Here is a 22,414-nt window from a genome sequence, read left to right as displayed (position 1 = left end):
AGGGGCATGTGCATTCTTATAGAAGAAAAATCTTGTGCAATTTCAAATTTACCTAAAAATAAATAGGAGCTCCTGGATTCTGGATTCTTGATTTTTTTTTTTTTTTTTTGGCAGAGTCTTACTCTGTCACCGAGGCTGGAGTGCAGTGGCATGATCTTGGTTCACTGCACCCTTTACCTCCTGAGTTCAAGTGATTCTCCTGCCTTAGCCTCCCAGGTAGCTGGGATTACAGGCAAGCACCACCATGCCCAGCTAATTTTTGTATTTTTTTTTTTTTTCAGAGATGGAGTTTCACCATGTTGGCCAGGCTGGTTTCGAACTCCTGACCTCAGGTGATCCACCCACCTCGGCCTCCCAAAGTGCTGGGATTACAGACACGAGCCATTGTGCCTGGCCAGATATTTTATTTTTTAGTACAAGCTGTTGACTAAACAAAACCTGAATAGAATGTTATTTTACTTACTAAGTACTTAGTTCCTACTTTATTTATTTTTATTTTTTATTTTTGGTGCGTGACTTGGATATGGTTCCTACTTTAAATTGAAGCAATTACAAGAAGTCTAACAAAGTTTACTATGTAGAATTGATAAAAGTATAACAACTGACCCTTGCTTGTCTCCCATCCCAGCTCTGTGTCTTTATCTGACCACCAGGTATACCACGAGGTATAGACAGCTTTGTCTTATTTACAGATTCTCAATCCTGAGCCAGAAATGAAATACTCTCTCAGCCATATGTTTCTCTATTATTATTGACCTTGCTCTATATTATTCTAGTATTATTTGTTTGTTCTGATATGACTCTTGTTCTCAGTATGACAGATGATTTCCTTCAGATTTTAAATAAAATGCTTCAAATTTAAACCTGGTGTTTTGCTCATCTGTGAGAAAGAATCCATTTAAGATCTTATTTGTAAGTCTGTTACTTGAAAGAAGTTAAGTATATGTTTTACTGTTAATCTGATATTCTCAGTAGTAACAAATAAGCATAGATATAAGTAGCATTTTTTTTGGCCCCAGGGTGTAATTTCAAGGGAATAGAAAAATCGATAGCAGGTAAGACTCACATTTGTTATGACACATTATCTCATCTTTTCTCCCACTGTTGTTTCATACCCATCCCTTTATTTTTTCATATACCAGATTGAACCTTGGTTCTGAGGTATTAATTGTATAATCTTAACTCTTCATATATATGGATAATATACACCCTATAACTATCAAGTAGGCATCAGATTTAGGCATCTGCTGATTATATATTGCAATCTCAATGAAAACAATGTAAAAAATACATAGGGTTGGGGCATAATGGTTTGAAGCTTCAGGCTTTGTTTTCCAATCCTAACTCTATATTTGCTAGCTGTTTGACTTTGGATGAGCTACTTAGCCTCTCAGTCCTTCCATTTAATTTTTTTCACACATAAAAGGGAATGAAACATGGGTTGCTATAAGGTTAAATGGGATAATGTATGCTAAGTACTTAGGTCAGAACGTGGCACAGAATAAGCATTTATTTTATCCTGTCTTTATTAGGAAGATAAAGCAAGCATGCAGACGCTTTTAAATCATATTACTTGAAATGTCTATCAGGGCAAATTGATTCTGATGGTGCTAAAATGGTGTCATTTTACATGAATTCAGATTTTTTCCTTAGCAAGAGTAATGTTCCAGGCACTGATTAGGCCCCAGGGCAACTCCAAAGTTGAAGACGCCCTTCAAAACTTTGGAGACATATTTGTTCCAACTGTTCTTTCCAACTGTAACAACTAGAGCTTTCTGATTCACCACTAACTCCATTGATCTGGTTGCTGACTAAATAATCACATATTGTGATTATAAAATCAGAAGTGGTTGAACACATGAAAACCTGTCTTGATACAAGTGTTTAGGAAAATAAAGACATCTGTTTTCATTGTTGTAAGAGAAAATTGGGTGATTTCCTATTTGAGAATATTATAATAAAGTTGCTTGTTGATGGGAGTATAAAAATATGAAGAAGGATATTCATCTTTCATAACATTGGCGAATACAACAGCAATATCTCTTATTGCTTTTGTATCTTTTTATCAGTGCTAGTCCCAGGCCATCCCTATGAGCACCAGAAATTTTGTCCAACTACCTCTTGGATGTTTCCAGTTGTGCTCCTCTGTATATCTCAGTTTTGTGCCTGTGTCTGCATTCTTGCTGCAGCTATCTTATTTCAGGCCAGCACCATACACTTCACTTACTGTAAAAGCCTTCTATCTGATCCCCCAGCATTTAGTCTTGCCCCTTTTCACCCTTCTCACACTATAGCCAGAGTGATCTTGCTAAAATAAGTCCAATCATATCTCTTCCTTGCTTTAAACCCTTCAAAGTGTCTTTATTTCTCTTAGGGTAGCCATATGATTTATTGTTCAAACTGACATATTTATAAATTTGTTTTTGAGCTGTAATTTATATATGGTGAAATGCACATTTTAAATATACAATGAGATTAGTTTTGACAAATGCATACAACTGTATAACCCATATTCTTTCCAAGATATAGAGTGTTAATCTATCACTCCAGGAAGTTCCCTCCTGCTGCTTCCTGGTTAAACTATTTAATCTCCACTCTGATTCCTCATTCCACTCCTCCTGCTACCCCAGACGACCACTCTCTGATTTCCACTACTGTAAATTATAACTCAGATTCTTTTGAAAGTAAAAGAGAATGTTACTGATAATTATAATGAGAAGATATATGTAAATTGTTTGCCAGGAGGAATGGTTTCCTTACCCTTTGTATTAAATCCAAAATTTTTAATTGGCCTAAAGGCCTTACATAATCAGTCCCCTGCTTATTTCTCAAGCCAAATTGTCTTATTACTATCTCAACATTTGTACTTCCTTTTCAACTCCTTTGCACATAGGCTTTCCTATGATGGGACGACCACCCCTAAATCCCCTCCACCACTCTTTCCTCATGCTATAGCCTGGCCAGCTTCTTATTCACTCTTCATTTCTCTATTTACATATGATTTCTTCATTTGGGACTTTTCACTACTCTCCTAGACCTGCCGCAAATTGGTTTATATGTCTGTCTTCTAGAGTCTGTACTATTTTTCAATTTTTTCCACCAATGCTCTTATTACTGTGTAATGTGATTAGCTGTGATTGCTATTCTAAAGTATTAAATGTTTGCAGAGTGAATATACATAAAAATTAGTTATTTATATAATTTCACATTGATTTTGTAAATAAATGGATTGTACTGATTAGAGTTTATACTTTTTAAGTAGGCTTTGTTAAATAATTCATTTTTAAAAATTATCTAATTATAATTTAATTCCTCCAAACAAAGCTTCCAAATAACTGAATGAACAATCAGTTATGATTGTTCCAAACTTTTCAAATACACCATGAATTTCATTTCTACTAGGTAGTCTTATAGACTTCTAGGACATTCAAGGCTTAAAGAAATAGTTAATAATATGCCACTGATGCCAGAATAGAAGAAGTATCTAAAGATATATTTTCAGACACTTTAAAATGTAGGGTCCCTGATTTATTCTCTAAAATTAAAGACATTATTGTTTCTTGAAGCAACTAGATTAACCACAAGATTCCTATCTGGTTTATCATAGGATATGCTGTTTAGGGAAAGTAAGCAGTTTAGGGATAGTTCTGAACTAGGTTCCAGGCAGGACCGGAATAAACAAGGTTAATTACAGTTTATTGCTCTGGAACATATTGTATCACTATGTTTCATCTGTTGCACAAAAATCAGTTTTCTAAGGTATGGCCTGGGCAGTTTAGAGTATGAATATGACTCCACAAAGATGATATGAGCATGGACTAGGTGTGAAGACTAAGATAAATAATATGGATCGGGCCGGGCGCGGTGGCTCAAGCCTGTAATCTCAGCACTTTGGGAGGCCAAGGCGGGTGGATCACGAGGTCAAGAGATCGAGACCATCCTGGTCAACATGGTGAAACCCCGTCTCTACTAAAACTACAAAAAATTAGCTGGGCATGGTGGCACGTGCCTGTAATCCCAGCTACTCAGGAGGCTGAGGCAGGAGAATTGCCGGAACCCAGGAGGCGGAGGTTGCGGTGAGCCGAGAACGCGCCATTGCACTCCAGCCTGGGTAACAAGAGTGAAACTCCGTCTCAAAAAAAAAAAAAAAAATATGGATCAATGGTCTGATGTCTTCAAGACTGAGGAGAAATTTAAAATAGAGATTGACGAAGAAAGATTGCTTCAAAAGTAAAATAGAAAACACAATTCTCTAATACAACGCAATGATAGAAAAAGGATGTTTTCTATGGTTATCTTTAGTGATAACCTTTGTCAAGACAGTTGAAGACAAAGTCTAATTTGAGGTCGTAGATGAGACCAAGAAATACTTCTATTCCTCAAATTGGCCAGTGCCTTCCATAGAGTTAGTGATTAATCTTTATTATTGGATTGATGAATAAGTGCATGAATAAAATAATTTGATCAATATGTCCACCTTAAATTGGAAATGTCTGTTGATATGACTCTGAAGATATTTTTAATTTAAAAGAAAGCAGCCAATATAGTAGTCCAAAGTAAGCCTCTCGTATGCAATGAAATCATCCGATATGTGCATTGAATAACTTTGCAGTTTTTAACAGTGTTGCTTCTATTGTATTTGGTTAAATCAAAGTAGTTGCATATGTTCAAATATATATTTGTACATCTGTATCCACATCCATACCTACTTATAAAACACATGAAGAATTTTCAGGAGAACAGATAAGTTGTTCAGTATGATGCTTTTCATTATGTTATATCTCAGTATGTTAAAGTTTTGGCAACAGTCATTAGACACAATGTACTGTACTTGGTAAATACTTGTTAAATATAGATGAATTTAAATTTATATAAAAAGAGTTATTAGAACAAATAGCTAACTAATAAAAGCTAAGAGTTGTTGGGAGGGTTAATATGCTTGATATTATCCTTGTTATTTTATATGGATTTTTATTTTATTTTCACTTAATCCTCATATAAATTCTTCAAATAAATCCTTGTGTAATCTTATGAGATAGACACTGATTTTTGCCCATTTTCTAGATCTGGAAACTGGGGCACGTAGCCAGTAGCTTGCAGAACCAGAATTTGAATGAGTTAAGTACATCATGCACTTCGCTACCCTGATATGCTGCCTACTGTGTGTGTGTGTGCTTCTGTACATGTGTATATGCATCTGTTTGCTTTTTTAAATCTAAGATTTTATTTTTAACAAAACACATACTTTGAAATGTACATATTTACTGGGTTGCACACTTCTATTTTCTAATGATCTGATCTTAAGTATCCCTAGTTTTGAAAATCAGGAATTATATTTCCTTTACTCTTGATAGCACATAGCTGTGGTTTGGAGTCATGGTAACTAATCATCAGTCAACTGCTGGAAAACTGGTTTCTTTCTAAAACTTGAAGCATTTTCCTACTTGAGTCTACTTATCTTGATTTAAATGATTGCTTGATATTCATTTAAAAATACATTAGTATCTAGGAATGCAAGCAAATATTATGGGCAAAGTTCTATTTTATGATCTATTCCCTTTGATCTAGAAAATATTGCTAGTTAGTATAGGAGTGAATGAAGCAGAGATATATTAGTCTGAAGGGGGTGAGAGGTTATATGCTTATCAGGGAAAAAGAGTGGCAGTCTTCCCAAATATCTTTTTCTTAGATAGAGTTGGGTAATTTCTATTCAAATATCTGCTTAAAAGCTAGTGTTAACCTGGGCATGAAACTTTTTTTAAGAGATAGGGTCCCTGTTACCCAGGCTGGAGTGAAGTAGTTCAATCACCTCCAGGGCTCAAGCAATCCTCCCACCTCAGCCCCCCGAGTAGCTGGGACTACAGGCACGTGCTGCCATGCGTGGTTAATTTTTGTGTTTTTTTAGAAACAGAGTTCACCATGTTGCCCAGGCTGGTCTCGAACTCCTTGGCTCAAGCAATCTACCTGCCTTGGCCTCCCAAAGTGCTGGGATTACAGGTGTGAGCCACCATGCCTGGCTGGGGCATAACTTTGAAGATAGTTTTTAATAGAATTTTTGGAAAAAAAAAAAAAAAAACCTCTGGAAACTCATATTCTTATATATACAGTTTGATTTTTTTTTAAATGCTTCTCTTTTCTTAAACTAATGAGAATAAACGTATTTTCTCTTTTATTTGCCAAGCACACCACTTGTCTTGTAAATAGATATAATATATAAAAAAATATATAATATAGGAGGATCCAAGATGGCCATTTAGGAACAGCTCAGGATTGCAGCTCCCAGTGAAAGCGCAGAGGGTGAGTGGACCCCGCATTTTTATTGCCCACAGACTAGGAAATTCCCAGGTGGAGGAGCTCCACAGGTCACCAGCGCGGCTGTGCCGGCCGGCACCGCTGCTTTGCCCCGCGCGGCTGCTTTGTTGGCACCCCGGAGCAGCGGTTCTCCGTACAAAATACACCGGTCCGGGTGCCCTTTTGGCTGGCGATTGGAGCCACGGGAAGTCACCCATTCGTCTGTTCAAAAAGGGGACTGAGCAGGGAACCAGGACAGTGGATTCCAGGGCAGAAAAAAAAAAAAAAAAAAAGCGCCACAAACCTCAGTGCTGCTGCCTAAGCCAGTGCAGTGAGTGGCCGCAGGGGAAAACAAACAGACCCCGGCGCCTCTTCAACAGGCGACTGGAACACAAACTTAAAAAAGGCTCTGAGGCAGGGAGCCAGGCGATCAGGCTCTGCTGGTCCCACCCCCACAAAAGGACAGCAACCAGAAACTCTGGATTGAGAGTTTCACAGCAAGCGCAGCTGAACCCGGGACGGTCCAGCTCTGTGGGGGAGGGGCGTCCGCCATTACCGAGGCAGCCCGCCATGATGGAGGTAGGCGGCCAATGCTGAGGCAGCCCGCTGTTGCCAAGGCAACCTGCCACAGCAGAGAGACTCCGCCCCAACAGAGGCGGGCCACCATCGCCAAAGCAGTTCTGACTACACCCATATAAACAGGACTGCAAGGAATTTCACTCGGTAGCTGGGCGGAGCCCACAGCAGCTCAGCAAAGCCTCTACAGGTCGACAGTGACTAGGCTGCCTCCTTGCTGGGCAGGGCAGCTCTGAAGGAAAAAAAAAAGAAGGCAGCAGCATAACAGAAACTCATAAATAAAGCCCTGAATCCCTGGGACAGAGCACCTGGGAACAAAAAGCAGTTTATGAGTTCTGCTGCAGCAGACCTAAACGTACCTGCCCAGTAGCTCTGAAAGAACAACAGAGCTCACAGCTCACCATTTGAGCTCCTATAAAGAAGAGACCGTCTCCTCAAGCAGCTCCCTGACCCCTATATATCCAAAGAGACTCCTCATAAAGGAGAGATCAGATTGACACTAGGCGGGTATCCTTCTGGGACAAAGATAGCAGAAGAAAACTGTTAACAACCCTTACTGTTCAGCAGCTGCTGCAGGTGAACCCCAGGCAAGCAGGGCCTGGAGTGAACCTCAGCAGACCTACAGCAGAGGGGCCAGACTGTCAGAAGGAAAACCAAGAAACAGAAATAACCTCATCATCAACAAACACAATGTCAATCTGAAAGATTTGAGACCCAATCTGAAAGCCAGCAACTACAAAGTCGACAGGTGGATAAATCCTTAAAGATGGGAAGAAACCAGTGCAAAAATGATGAAAACACCCAAAACCAGAACACCTCTCCTCCTATAAGGGATCACAACTCCTCACCAGCAAGGGAACAAGGTTGGATGGAGAACGAGTGTGATGAAATGACAGAATCAGACTTCAGAAGGTGGGTAGTAAGAAACTTCTGTGAACTTAAAGAACATGTTCTAACCAAATGCAAAGAAACTAAGAATCTGGAAAAAAGGATTTGACAAAATGCTAACGAGAGTGGACAAAATAGAAAGGAATATAAGTGAATTGATGGAGCTGAAAAACGCAACACGAGAACTTCGCGAAGCATGCACAAGTATCAACAGCTGAATTGACCAAGCAGAAGAAAGGATACCAGAGGTTGAAGATCAACTCAATGAAATAAAACGGGAAGGCAAGACTGGAGAAAAAAGGGTAAGAAGGAATGAACAAAATCTCCAAGAAATGTGGGACTATGTGAAGACCTAATCTACGTTTGATAGGCGTACCTGAATGCGACGAAGAGAATGAATCCAAGCTGGAAAATACTCTTCAGGATATTATCCAGGAAAACTTCCCCAACCTAGCAAGGCAGGCAAAAATTCAAGTCCAGGAAATACAGAGAACACCACAAAGATATTCGTCAAGAAGAGCAACCCCAAGGCACATAATTGTCAGATTCACCAGGGTTGAAATGAAGGAGAAAATACTAAGGGCAGCCAGAGAGAAAGGTCGGGTTACCCACAAAGGGAAGCCCATCAGACTCACAGCAGATCTCTCAGCAGAAACCCGACAAGCCAGAAGAGAGTGGGGGCCAATATTCAACATCCTTAAAGAAAAGAACTTGCAACCCAGAATCTCCTATCCAGCCAAATTAAGCTTCATAAGTGAAGAAAAGTAAAATCCTTTGGGAACATGCAAGTACTCAGAGATTTCGTCACCACCAGGCCAGCTCTACAAGAGCTCCTGAAAGAGGCTCTACACATATAAAGGAACAACAAGTACCAGCTCAACTAAAGGGCAAAACAGCCAGCTAGCACCAAAATGGCAGTATCAAATTCACACATAACAATATTAACCCTAAATGTAAATGGACTAAATGCCCCAATCAAAAGACACAGACTGGCAAATTGGATAAAAAGCCAAAACCCATCGGTGTGCTGTATCCAGGAAACCCATCACACATGCAAGGATACACAAAGGCTCAAAATAAAGGGATGGAGGAAGATTTACCAAGCAAATGGAGAGCAAAAAAAAGCAGGAGTTGCAATTCTCATCTCTGATAAATTAGACTTTAAAGCAATAAAGATCATAAGAGACAAAGAGGGACATTACATAATGGTAAAAGGATCAATGCAATAAGAAGAGCTAACGATCCTAAATATATACGCACCCAATACAGGAGCACCCAGATACATAAGGCAAGTTCTTAATGACTTACAAAGAGACTTAGACTCCCACACAATAATAGTGGGAGACTTTAACACCCTATTGTCAATATTAGACAAATAAACCAGACAGAAAATTAACAAGGATATCCAGGACTTGAACTCAGACCTGGACCAAGCAAACCTAATAGACATTTACAGAACTCTCCACCCCAAAGCCACAGAATATACATTCTTCTCAGCACCACATCACACCTACTCTAAAATTGACCACATAATTGGGAGTAAATCACTCCTCAGCAAATGCAAAACAACGGAAATTGTAACAAACAGTCTCTCAGACCACAGTGCAATCAAGTTAGAACTCAGAATTCAAAAACTAACCCAGAACCACACAGCTTCATGGAAACCGAACAACTTGCTCTTGAATGTTGACTGGATAAACAATGAAATGAAGACAGAAATAAAGATGTTCTTCGAAACCAACGAGAATGAAGACACAACATACCAGAATCTCTGGGACACATTTAAAGCAGTCTCTAGAGGAAAATATATAGGAATAAGTGCCCACATGAGAAGCAAGGAGAGATCAAAAATTGACACCCTATCGTCAAAACTGAAAGAGCTAGAGGAGCAAGATCAAAAAACGTCAAAGTCTAGCAGAAGACAAGAAATAGCTAAGATCAGAGCAGAACTGAAGGAGATAGAGACACAAAAAACCCTTCAAAAAACCAGTAAATCCAGGAGCTGGTTTTTTGAAAAGATCAACAAAATAGACAGACCACTAGCCAGATTAATAAAAAAGAAAAGAGATCATAACCAAATTGATGCAATAAAAAACGATAAAGGGGATATCACCACAGATTCCACAGAAATTCAAACCATCAGCAGAGATTATGACAAACAACTCTATGAATATAAACTAATAAACCTGAAAGAAATGGATAAATTCCTGGACACTTGCCTCCTCCCAAGCCTAAACCAGGAAGAAGCTGAAACCCTGAACAGACCCATAACAAGGTCTGAAGTTGAGGCAGCAATTAAGAGCTTACCACCAAAAAAAAGCCCAGGTCCAGACGGGTTCACAGCCAAATTCTACCAGACATACAAAGAGGAGCTGGTACCATTCCTTCTGAAACTATTCCAAACAATACAAAAAGAGGGAATTCTTCCCAAATTATTTTATGAGACCAACATCATCCTGATTCCAAAACCCGGCAGAGACTCAACAAGAAAAGAAAACTTCAGGCCAATATCCATGATGAACATAAATGCAAAAATCTTCAATAAAATACTGACAAGCCGATTGCAATAGCACATCAAAAAGTTTATCCACCATGATCAAGTAGGCTTCATCCCAGGGATGCAAGGCTGGTTCATCATACGCAAGTCTATAAACGTAATTCACCACATAAACAGAACCAAAGACAAAAACCACATGATTATCTCAACTGATGCAGAGAAGGCCTTTGACAAAATTCAATAGTCCTTTATGCTAAAAACCTTCAATAAGCTAGATATCGATGGAACCTATCTCAAAATAATAAAAGCTATTCATGACAAACCAACAGCCAATATCATACTGAATGGGCAAAAACTGGAAGCATTCCCCTTGAAATGTGGCACCAGACAAGGATGCCCCTCTCTCACCACTCCTATTCAATATAGTATTAGAAGTTCTAGCCAGAGCAATCAGGCAAGAAAAAGAAATAAAGGGTGTTCAAATAGGAAAGGAGGAAGTCAAATTGTCTCTATTTGCAGACAACATGATTGTATATCTAGAAGACCCCATCGTCTCAGCCCCAAATCTCCTGAAACTGATAAGCAAGTTCAGCAAAGTCTCAGGATACAAAATCAATGTGCAAAAATCAAATTCATTCCTATACACCAATAACAGACTTAAAGAGAGCCAAATCAAGAACAAACTTCCGTTCACAATTGCCACAAAGAGAATAAAATACCTAGGAATACAACTAACAAGGAACGTAAAGGACCTCTCCAAGGAGAACTACAAGCCACTGCTCAACAAAATAAGAGAGGACACAAACACATGGAGAAACATTCCATGCTCATGGTTAGGAAGAATCAATATCGTGAAAATGGCCATACTGCCCAAAGTAATTTACAGATTCAACGCTATCCCCATCAGGCTACCAATGACCTTCTTCGCAGAACTGGAAAAAACCACCTTAAACTTCATATGGAACCAAAAGAGAGCCCGCATAGCCAAGTCAATTCTAAGCAAAAAGAACAAAGCAGGAGGCATCACACTACCAGGCTTCAAACTATACTACAGGGCTACAGTAATCAAAACAGCATGGTACTGGTACCAAAACAGAGATATAGACCAATGGAACAGAACAGTGGTCTCGGAGGCAACACAACATATTTACAATCATCTGATCTTTGACAAACCTGACAAAAACAAGCAATGGGGAAAGGATTCCCTGTTCAATAAATGGTGTTGGGAAAGCTGGCTAGCCATGTGCAGAAGCAGAAACTGGACCCCTTCCTGACACCTTACACTAAAATTAACTCCAGATGGATTAAAGACTTAAACATAAGACCTAACACCATAAAAACCCTAGAAGAAAATCTAGGCAAAACCATTCAGGACATAGGTGTGGGCAAGGACTTCATGACCAAAACACCGAAAGCATTGACAACAAAAGCCAAAATAGACAAATGGGACCTAATCAAACTCCACAGCTTCTGCACAACAAAAGAAACAGTCGTTAGAGTGAATCGGCGACCAACAGAATGGGAAAAACTTTTTGAAGTGTACCCATCTGACAAAGGGCTGATATCCAGAATTTACAAAGAACTAAAACAGATTTACAAGAAAAAAACTAACAACCCCATTCAAAAGTGGGCAAAGGATATGAACAAACACTTTACAAAAGAAGACATACATGAGGCCAACAAACATATGAAAAAATGCTCATCATCACTGGTCATCAGAGAAATGCAAATCAAAACAACATTCAGATACCACCTCATGCCAGTTAGAATGGCGGTCATTAAAAAATCTGGAGACAACAGATGCTGGAGAGGATGTGGAGAAATAGGAACACTTTTGCACTGTTGGTGGGAGTGTAAATTAGTTCAACCATTGTGGAAGACAGTGTGGCGATTCCTCAAGGACATAGAAATAGAAATTCCATTTGACCCAGCAATCCCATTACTGGGTATATATCCAAAGGATTACAAATCGTTCTACTATAAGGACACGTGCACACGAATGTTCATTGCAGCACTGTTTACAATAGGAAAGACCTGGAACCAACCCAAATGCCCATCGATGATAGACTGGATAGGGAAAATGTGGCACATATACACCATGGAATATTATGCAGCCATCAAAAACGATGAGTTTGGGCCCTTTGTAGGGACATGGATGAACCTGGAAACCATCATTCTCAGCAAACTGACAGAAGAGCAGAAGATCAAACACTGCATGTTCTCACTTATAGGCGGGTGTTGAACAATGAGAACACATGGACACAGGGAGGGGAGCACTACACACTGGGGTCAGTTGGGGGGAAATAGGGGAGGGACGGTTGGGGGTGGGGAGCTGCGGAGAGATAGCAAGGGGAGAAATGCCATATGTAGGTGATGGGGAGGAAGGCAGCAAATCACACTGCCACGTGTGTTCCTATGCAACAATCTTGCATGTTCTTCACATGGACCCCAAAACCTAAAATGCAATAAAATAAATAAATGGGAAAAAAAAAGAAAATGCAAAAAAAATATATATATATTTATAATATATATAAATATATACATACACAGAATATATAGATATATATATATATATTTATATGATATATAAATATATAAATACATGGAATATGTGTGTGTATATATGTATGTGTGTAAATATATAATCCTGTTGGTTCCGGACCTCCCATGGATACTAAAATTACACTGATGCTTAAGTCCTTTATATAAAATGGGATATATGTGCCAACTTTTTTTGGCATGTAACCATGCACATCCTCCTGTATAATTTAGATCATCTCTAGATTTTTAAATAATATCTTTTATAATATAAATGCTATATTAATAGTTGTAATATATTATAGGTTTTTATTTGTATTATTTGGATTTTTTCCAAATATTTTTAATCCACAGTTGGTTGAATCTGCAGATGCATAATCCTCTAATTTTTTTTTTTTTTTTTTGGTAATGTCACTCTGCACTGCTTTCAATCTAGTCTTTTTTGTTGACATTAGATCAAACTAAAGTGATTGCATAAGTTTCATCACCTAAGATTTATGCACATAGAACTGAAATTTTTGAAACATATTTTATAGCACAGTTCTTTTTAAAGCAGAATGTATTTGCTTCATGGCAGTTATTTTAATATTCTAATAGTAGAAATTTATTTTAAATTCTTGATAGTGACAAATAGCTTGATCAGATTCAACAACCTAAGTAGTTTTAGTGTTGGAATTCACAGACTTAGAGTGCTTTCCCTAATTTAAGGAGGAGGGGTAAAAGAGATTTATTTCTAACTAAAACACTATATAAAAGTAAAATCCAAGAGAAAAATTCCACACTGGGCATAGTTGTCCTGACAGTTCCTTTTTGGCTCTAAGTTTGAAAAATATATTCTCCAGGGGACATGGATGAAGCTGGAAACCATCATCCTCAGCAAACTAATACAGGAACAGAAAACCAAATACTGCATGTTCTCACTCATAAGTGGGAGTAGAACACGTCTTAAAAAATAAAAGATAGAGAGGCTATGCCTGTTATTTGGCAAATTAATATAGTCATCTCTATAAAATGCACCTTGACTTAGTCACCCTGTTAATATAGATTTGTTTCCCTTGAAAATTTAAATATCTCACAGTAACCTTGAGAGCTTGCTATGGTGTCCTGGAACATCTAAGTGCTGTTTGGGAATCTCAGTTCTGTGCCATGCAATGAAACCTGCTTTAAATAGCTCAGTTTATTTATTTATTTTTTGTTAAGTTTGTTACTCTCTTGTGTAAAGCACAAATAAATTGAATGAATATGTAGTATTAGGTAATTCTCACTTATTTGGGAGATAATATTCAAAATTAAGTAATCATATTTTTAGAAATTTATGGCCTTTGTGAAAAGTTAGATTAAGATGGACAAGTAGCCTGTTTAATTGTACAAAATGATTCTGAAAGTGTTATTCACATGAATAAAATTATAGATATTTAAAAATCATCCTCATATGATATTGTATAATATTTTTATTGAGAACTTTACTATAAATGTAATTATTTGATATGATTATAAGGATTCTCAAATAAAATATGATACTTCACTTATTTTTCTCTGTAATTACATGGGTCATGGTTATTGGAAGATGAATGGGTTGAATTCAGAATTTTACTCTAACTAGTCTAAGGCTAAACTGAACACAGATAACCATTTCCTATGCCACGGATTAGTTTAGGAGTGGCTTATGGCCCTGTGGCTAATTAAATGTAATGGGAAAGTCAGGGATCAGACTTCTGGGAAAGGTTTCCTCACCGGTAAGACTGACAGAAAGAGAGGCTTATTTCACTGAACACTGCTGTATCTCGTTGGGATGTGCTGAACTCTGGAAGCTCATTTTGTGATCATGAGTAGAGATAACTGAGGAAAAAGCCAGCAAATTTAGCCCAGCAGGGTGAGACAGAAGACTCTTGAGTCCATGAGGTAGATGTTGAATTAAACAGATCCTGAACAAGTCAACCATGTCACTTCTTGCTATGAGAGTATAACTTTTCCTTATATACATTAAGTACCCTTAACTGTTATAGATACCATTTAATTATAGGTGCTATTCAAACTGAAGATTCAGGATCTTTGTGGGTTTACAATGTAGGCAATCAAATCTGTGTTTTGAAAAATACTCCCAAGTGATTCTAACACCTTCTCATCTTCTTTCTAATCCTTTCCACCCTCCATTGAGAACCTCTGGAGCAAGATAGTTATGAAATTGAATGAAAGGACTTGGTGAGTGATTAATTATATGTGGGGGTCAGGGAAAAGGAGGGGTCTAGTTAACTACCACGTTTCTGATTTGGGTAACTAGGTATGTGGTGCTGCCAGTTTAGGTGTTAAGGACCATAACTAAAAGAACAACTTCAGTTTTGTACATTCTTCATTAGAGGTGTCTGGGAACATTTGGAAAGTGATACCAGAAAGTAGTTAGAGCCATAATCCTGGAGAAATAACTAAACTACAAAACTAAGAGATTTCCTAGTTGTAGTTGAAACTATGGGTGTAGATAGGATTGCTTACAGCTATGTCTTATTGAGTCGGGAAGAGAAGAAACTGGAATTTCAGAGAACACCAGAATTTCAGTGTAGAGTGGAGGACAAAGTGGTTGAGGAGGAAAAACAATTACTGATATCAACAATAACACATCTCATTTTATCTTACATTTTTCTCAGATATTCAAAGACCTTTGTTCTAAGAAGAAATTCTAAGAACTTTGATCAAGATGTAAACTTTAGTGATTTTTTTAAAAAAATGTAAATTCTTTATTAAATGCTTGTTTTCCTTTTCAGTTGATCAGTTTATGGTGCTAAATGGTAACCTGATGGGATAAATAATTAATATACCACTATAACACTAGCAATTGGCTCTCTTTTCTCTTACAAGATCAATTTCATTGTAATGCTTATTACTAGAGATACACTGGCATGGAACCAAAAAACCCCCAACAGATGAATTTTCATCAGTCCTTGTTTCCAGTCATTAATACGGTAGTAGATGTGCTTTTTTAGGACATACACAGAAATATGTATTATTACCCCTTTCATTTTGCTGTCCATAATTGTGTATTCTATTTCATCCATTCTTTTTGTTTGTTATTCCTGTTTTTATCATTTTACATGTGTTGGCCAATATAATCTTTTGGCATAAAAATAAAATATTTTGGAGAGTTAGGAGGATTCTGAAATCCAAATAATTTTTCTTGGCTAAGGAATATTCTTTAAAAGCAAAAGTCTGTAGAAAAAGGAGAAGCTGATAACTTCTGGAGAGTATTGACTTAAACGTTTCACATAATCCGTGGTTGCTAACCTAGAATTTTGTGTGTGTGTGTGTTTGTGTATGTGTCATATTAAAAATACTGCGTAGTGAAAATACCAGTCTTTATAAACGCTTTTGTAATAAATGTAGAAGTAGAATTTTCAATTAATACTATTGCTAAGAGGATCCATAAAAGCTATTTGCATGCATTTTATGCCTCCCTCCAAGCCTCTCTCTTTTCTTTTTACACTTCAGTTTCAATAGCACCTGTAATTAAGGAAGAAAACCAAGCCCTGGGAGCTAGGTAGGACTTCCAGCTATTGATCTGTGTAAACCCAGTTTATACTGTCAGGGGAGAAACAGTCAACTGCTGAGCTGCTTTGTCACTGACATAAGCTGAGAGAGGATTTTTTTTTTTGTCTATACTGTTTATACACTAGTCTATAGACCTGCTGGCTGGCTGAATTTTAAAGAGTGCGGAGGTTTAAAGACTTGTCCCCTGAGGGATGCTTCTGCCAGTTGGGAAGCGAGCTGAGGCTGTTTTGCAGAAGTGTGTGCATGTGTGTTACTTGTGGAAGAAGGGAGGGGGAGGGCGTGAAAGATTGGGCAACTAACTGGGAAGCATTCTTCGTAATTTGAGTCTTAAAATTAATGTGAAATATATTACTGATTTGTGTATTTAGAGGCAGACATTGCATTTTGAATATATATTCTTTATTGTTATAGAAATTATGTGGACAGTTTTACAGGAAGAGTTCTGAATGGTGTTCACATGTATAGTAAAAATGGTGAATGGTTTCACTTTATGAAGCACAAGATAAGGATTAAGCAATGGTCAAATGAAAATGAACTGATCTCATTTGCAATGAGCTGTTTCTCAGTTTGTGGAATTTAACTTATGGCAAGTTTAGTGACCCTTTTAACTACATTGAACAAAATATTGTCAGTAGTGAAACAGTTGGCTTTCTCTTACTATGGAGTCTGTGCTCATACTTTTAAAGGTACATGATTATAAGCAATTCAGGGTATCCTGCCCTAGGAGAAGATTTTTGTTGTTTGTTTGTTTTGCTTTTTTGTTTTTAACAAGATTCTTTTCTTTCTGCTTGTGTGCGTTAAAGCACTTGAAGCTTTCTTAGGTATTAGTATTGAAATTTTATAATGCTTTATTTTTAGTTGACACTTTATTGTAGTCTACCTTTTTAAAACAATGCAAGAAATTCTACTTTAAAACACTCAATGCTATATTTATATATGGGGTTTAAATATTCGGATATTGATAATTTCTGTAGACCTTTGTTTTAGTGGCAAAGAGGTGGTAGGGAAAATATTGTTCAGTGAGGATGGCTGGATATTTGCTCTTTTTTCTTTTCAATAGGAAATATCCTTATAAAACTCTTTGTCTTGGAAAATTGCCTGACTTTGAAGTTGTATAATGTTGTCTTCAAGTTTAAAATTTAACTTTTGAATCAGACTTAATTTTAAGTTATTTTTCAAATATATCAGAATAGATTTTTAGCTGATAGTTATTTGTATGTTATAGTTGTTAATGTGTATGGTTTCTAAAAGATATTTAAATTATTTTTCATGACTGTAAAATAATTAAAGGTTTCAAAATCATTCAGATTATTTTCTGTGTTTTATTAAAGCATTGATTTTCACATTAGGCAATTCTTAAATGAAAGTGCACAGAATAGAAGCTGTATTTTTGAAAGCTTGTTTTTAGATACATTATTTCTCTAAGAGTGTTAAGATAAAACTTAATACCAAGAGTTGAATCATGTAAATATGTTTCTTTGGCTATAGAAAGTCTTTCTCTCTCTTTTTTTTTTTTTTTAAACTGTTTGACTATGGTACATGTAGAGTTGTTATACCTCTCGGTAATTCATTCTGCTGCCAACTTCATTCCCTTTTCTCTGCCTGCATTTTAATTGAAACAACATTTATATTTTTGAGCCAGGATCTGTCAGAAGTCCCTATGGCTAGACTGCGGTACAAGTAGCAGCAGACGTAGCTTACCCATATGGTGCGGTGCTTCTTGTAAAATCCATATGGCCTTGTTGAAGGGAATCCCAGCGGGGATGTGAAGGGTGTTAATACCCTTCAGGCCAGGCCTTTCCCCCCTGGGGTTTCTGTGGCATTGTCAGTGCAATCTGCCAAAGCACAAACTTAATTCCTTTTTAATAATCAATTATTTTAGTCTAGGAACCTGTGCTATTTTTCTTAAGGACAAAGAAAGTAACTTTTTTTCCCTAGAAAATAGCTCAAAAAAGTTTTAACTTCATCTTAAAAAATATTCTAAAACTTATTTGTTTAAAAATTTCCATTTGTAGGAAATACTACAGAGTGTGCCAAAGTTCTGTTTTCCCTTTGACGTTGAAAGGTACAGTATAAGTATCATTTAAATAAATTTAGCTAATTTTAGTACATACTTTAAAATGACTAAATGTGCTTTTTTATAAAATAAAATGTACCTTCTCTTTACTGCTTCTCACAAAAATACTAGAGATTGAAAAGAGATTGAAAAATATACTAATTGAAAAAAATACTAATATGTGGAAGAGGAAGCCTTTTAAAATCACATCTTTTATTTTCTCTACTATGACCAGTTAAGACAAGTCTGAAAACACTATTGCCAATAGGTTCTATGTTTTGCCTTTGTTCTCTATTCTTCAGGTAGAAATTGTGAGCACTAGTGGAAAAAACATATTAATATGACCTTGATCAGAGCCTTAGAATTATGTCTTAATGTATGTTTCCTGGTTTCTATCTCACTTCATCCTAATTGAAAAGACCATCTGTGTCATGTAAAACTCATGGCTACTTGTTTCTCAAGAATAGCTTCATAGAATTCATAGAATTATGGAGGGCTATGGGGAAACTCTTCTAGTTTTGAAAATCTTATTTTTATATTTCACTGAACAAATACTGAATGATGACATTGCATACAGTTGAAATTTCATGGAATATATAGCCCTTTGAGCATAACAGCAGATCATTTATTATTTTTCATGTGATTTTTTTAGACTCTATTATCAGTTTTTTTTAAGAGTGTGATATGAAGGCTTTTAGAAAGAATATTTTAGGAAAATACCTTGCTGAAGTAAATATTAGTGAGACTTTTTGATTTTACTGTATTAAAGATAAAGTCTTCTGAATGATGGACTAATCAGTACTAGTAAGTATTCAGTAGGCTTTATCTTTAAAGCCCTCGCCCCACTAAAAAAGTTACAAATTTCATGTTAATAGTAATGATAACATAAAGGAAGATTTAGGATCCAGCTACAAAAAGGATATTATGAACCTTGGGCACTAGAGGTCACATTTGTCACTAGAGGATGTTGTTTTGTTTTTTAGGTTCATTAAAGTGTAAGAAAACCTGTCTACCCAAAAGTGTGTTTGTTAAATGTTCAGCATTTGCAATGCAACATTTCCTTACAAAACTGTTTGTAGCATTGATACTGGATACTGGCAGTAATTTGTTTCCTTCTGCACAATTCCTATGACTATTTCAAAACCAAAGTTTAGGCTTCATGGATATTTTATTTTGGGACAAGGAAGCAAAAGTTCAGTTATGGTTATCTAATGGCAAGATTACAGCCAGTACTGGGAAATATATTCATATATTTTAAATAGAAATAAAGATTCAATCTAATGTTTTATATTGCCCCTTATACCAAAGTGTGACACATATTATGGTAGTATGATTAGCTGACTAAAATTCTTTATAGCTTAACCAGTAAGCCTTTTTTTTACTTTGGTAGAAATTATATTCTTATTTTGTACTTGGAAATTTATTCCTCAGTATTATGTTGATATCTCTACAAGAGAATTCTGGAAAAAAATACCAAGAGTATTTTTGTAGGGTACTTTATTGGGTGAGAATGCCAACAGGAGAAGCAATTAAACAGAGTTGGTGGTGGTGGTTGCCATTAGATTCTAAAGCAACATGATTTGCTATCTAAGCGATTTTAGGATAATTAGGAAAAAGGCTAGAGTTGAAGAAAAAGACTTAGTCATCATGTCTAGCTTCCTACTTCTACAGTTTCAGTAATAATATTTTGATAATTTATGAAATATGAGCACTTTTAGTCATGAAAATTTATGGCAGACTACCTTATGATTTCCTAGTGAGAGATTACTATGTGCTGAACTCTTCGGTCTATGAGATATGGCAACTTATTTTGCTGTTTACCTTACGTATTTCACACTTGTTTTAGTTTTGGAACACTGTTCTAGCTTCAAGAACCAGCTGATTAGAAAGTTGAAACCAATGTCACTTATGAATATATTCTTGCTTTTGTTTTTCTTGAAGAAAGTTGTCACCCAAGACATATTGTTTCATAACGTGACTGTATTTTAGGGTGTCTCAGAATCAAGTTGGACAGCACTTTACCTTTGTACTGACAGACATTGAAAGTAAGCAGAGATTTGGATTCTGCAGACTCACATCAGGAGGCACAGTTTGTTTATGCATTCTTAGGTGAGTATTTGTAGTAAAAAAAAAATGGATGCAAAATAGGTAACTGTATCTCTCTTTTGTGCTTTGTTATGCTTGGGATGAAAAAAAACTTTTCTTTAAATCCAGGTAAGTTGAAAATAATTTTCCTGACTTTTTGTATACAGAATCAGCTAAGTTTAAAGATTTACCATTAACCTAGTGGAACTTTCCTTGAAAGAATTGATTTTTTAAGATTAGCTTTTATGGAATTATTTTTGGAAACTAAATATAAAGAGATGGATTCAAATAAGATGTTAGTTTCACCTATTAAGTGGAATGCCAAAAAAAAAAAATCAGCTAAATTAATGTATGCCTTTTTCTGTCACTGAACCAGAACTTGGATTTTTAAGTGAACTGCCGCTTTAAGGCAGAGGTTGCAAATTGATGATACTGGTAGAAGTGTTTAAGAGGTTTTTGTTTGGCTACTGGGTGTTTTAAACTTTTTAAAGGATGTTAACCTTATGAATTTTTAGGAAGTTTTGTATATAGTCCATATTTCAAATTCCTTTTGAAAAGTGAGGATATCTGCTAATTCTGATCCTACACTCTGCCATGGCAACAATAAGCTGGAAGTAAAATAGATTTTTAGTTGTGTCAGGAGCTTGCTAGTTTCCACAGGTCCTACCTGTCCTGCTTAATTGCCTACATTGTCTGCCTTGATTCACTAGGTAGTTGAGAGTATGTCTCTTGCTTGTGGATTTGGGATCTGAGTTGCTAGCTGTTAGGAGGAAAGGGTTCTAAAAGTTAGCGTCCTTGTAATATATCCTGATGAATCAGAAATCCAAATGTAGTCTATAAAAATAGGAATCTATGCTATTATTATAATATGGATATTGGTCAAGCTAGATTTCTTAAAAATGCTTATAGGAAAATAAAAAACAATTTATGAATTATCATATTACAAAGAAAACTTTGGTATAAAATCAGTCTTCCTGTTCATTTGCTATTAATATTTAGCTACATTTATATCACTCATTGATAAGTTGTTAATTTACTTAGAACATTCCTTAGAGCTGGAGAGTTTTTTTCAGTGTTTATTAAAAATTAAGTGCTTAACTGCTTTATAAATAATAGAATTGTAACTGTGCCCCCATTCTCTCTTTAGCACAACTTTTTCATCTGTGTAGCAATTGTACTTAAAACTTAACACTTTATCCAAAAGAATGTCATGCTCGAAACTGTAGGTTAATTTTTCGAACTTGGAGCAGGTTGGCTGGGCAGTGGGAGTGGAGATGACAGTGGGCAGTGGTGGGGAGAGTTCCTTTTACCATTATTTCATCTGAAAGTTCAAAAGCTACGGTTTAAAGGGGAGCATAACTTTATGCACTGTGCCCGAGATGGATTTGCCCGAATGAAAAGACCAAAGCTGTATATGCGTTCTTATTTTTCTCAATGAAGTTTTGAAACTTTTCATTAAAAAAATTCAGTTTTACAGGAAAGTTTTAATGGTACAGTGATCTTTTATACAAACATTACCTAGATTCATCAGTTGTTAGCATGCACTTCTCTTTCTCCCCTTCTCCCCCACTCTCCCTTTCTCTTTCAATACACACACACATACACACATACCCACACAACACACACACCCACCCCCCCCCACACAATCCCCCTACACACACACCCTAGCCCCCCACACCACACACACACACACACACACACACACCCATACCCACACAACACACACACCCACCCCCCCACACAATCCCCCTACACACACACCCCAGCCCCCCACACCACACACACACACACACACACACACACACACACCCATACCCACACAACACCCACACCCACACTCCCCCACAATCCCCCTACACACACACCCCCACCCCCCCACACCACACACACACACATACACCCATACCCACACAACACACACCCCCACACCCCCCCACACAATC

The 22,414-nt window shown here is 36.8% G+C and overlaps 1 protein-coding gene across 8 annotated transcripts in view; it reads left to right on the top strand.

Moving 5' to 3' along the window:
* The window catches only part of DENND1B (DENN domain containing 1B), a 272,297-nt gene that overhangs the window by 92,115 nt on the left and 157,768 nt on the right, over positions 1 to 22,414 (top strand). For all 8 annotated transcript variants that reach the window (XM_032288625.1, XM_032288622.1, XM_032288621.1 and 5 more), the window contains exons 4-5: positions 18,346 to 18,395; positions 20,376 to 20,495. In XM_032288625.1, the coding sequence (XP_032144516.1) occupies positions 18,346 to 18,395; positions 20,376 to 20,495 (170 nt within the window). The remainder of the gene's footprint in view (positions 1 to 18,345; positions 18,396 to 20,375; positions 20,496 to 22,414) is intronic.

The sequence above is a fragment of the Sapajus apella genome, unplaced genomic scaffold, assembly GCF_009761245.1.
Source record: "Sapajus apella isolate SASKATOON/1434 unplaced genomic scaffold, GSC_monkey_1.0 scaffold22, whole genome shotgun sequence".
Classification (NCBI taxonomy): Eukaryota; Metazoa; Chordata; class Mammalia; order Primates; family Cebidae; genus Sapajus; species Sapajus apella.
This window is presented reverse-complemented; position numbering and strand designations above follow the sequence as displayed.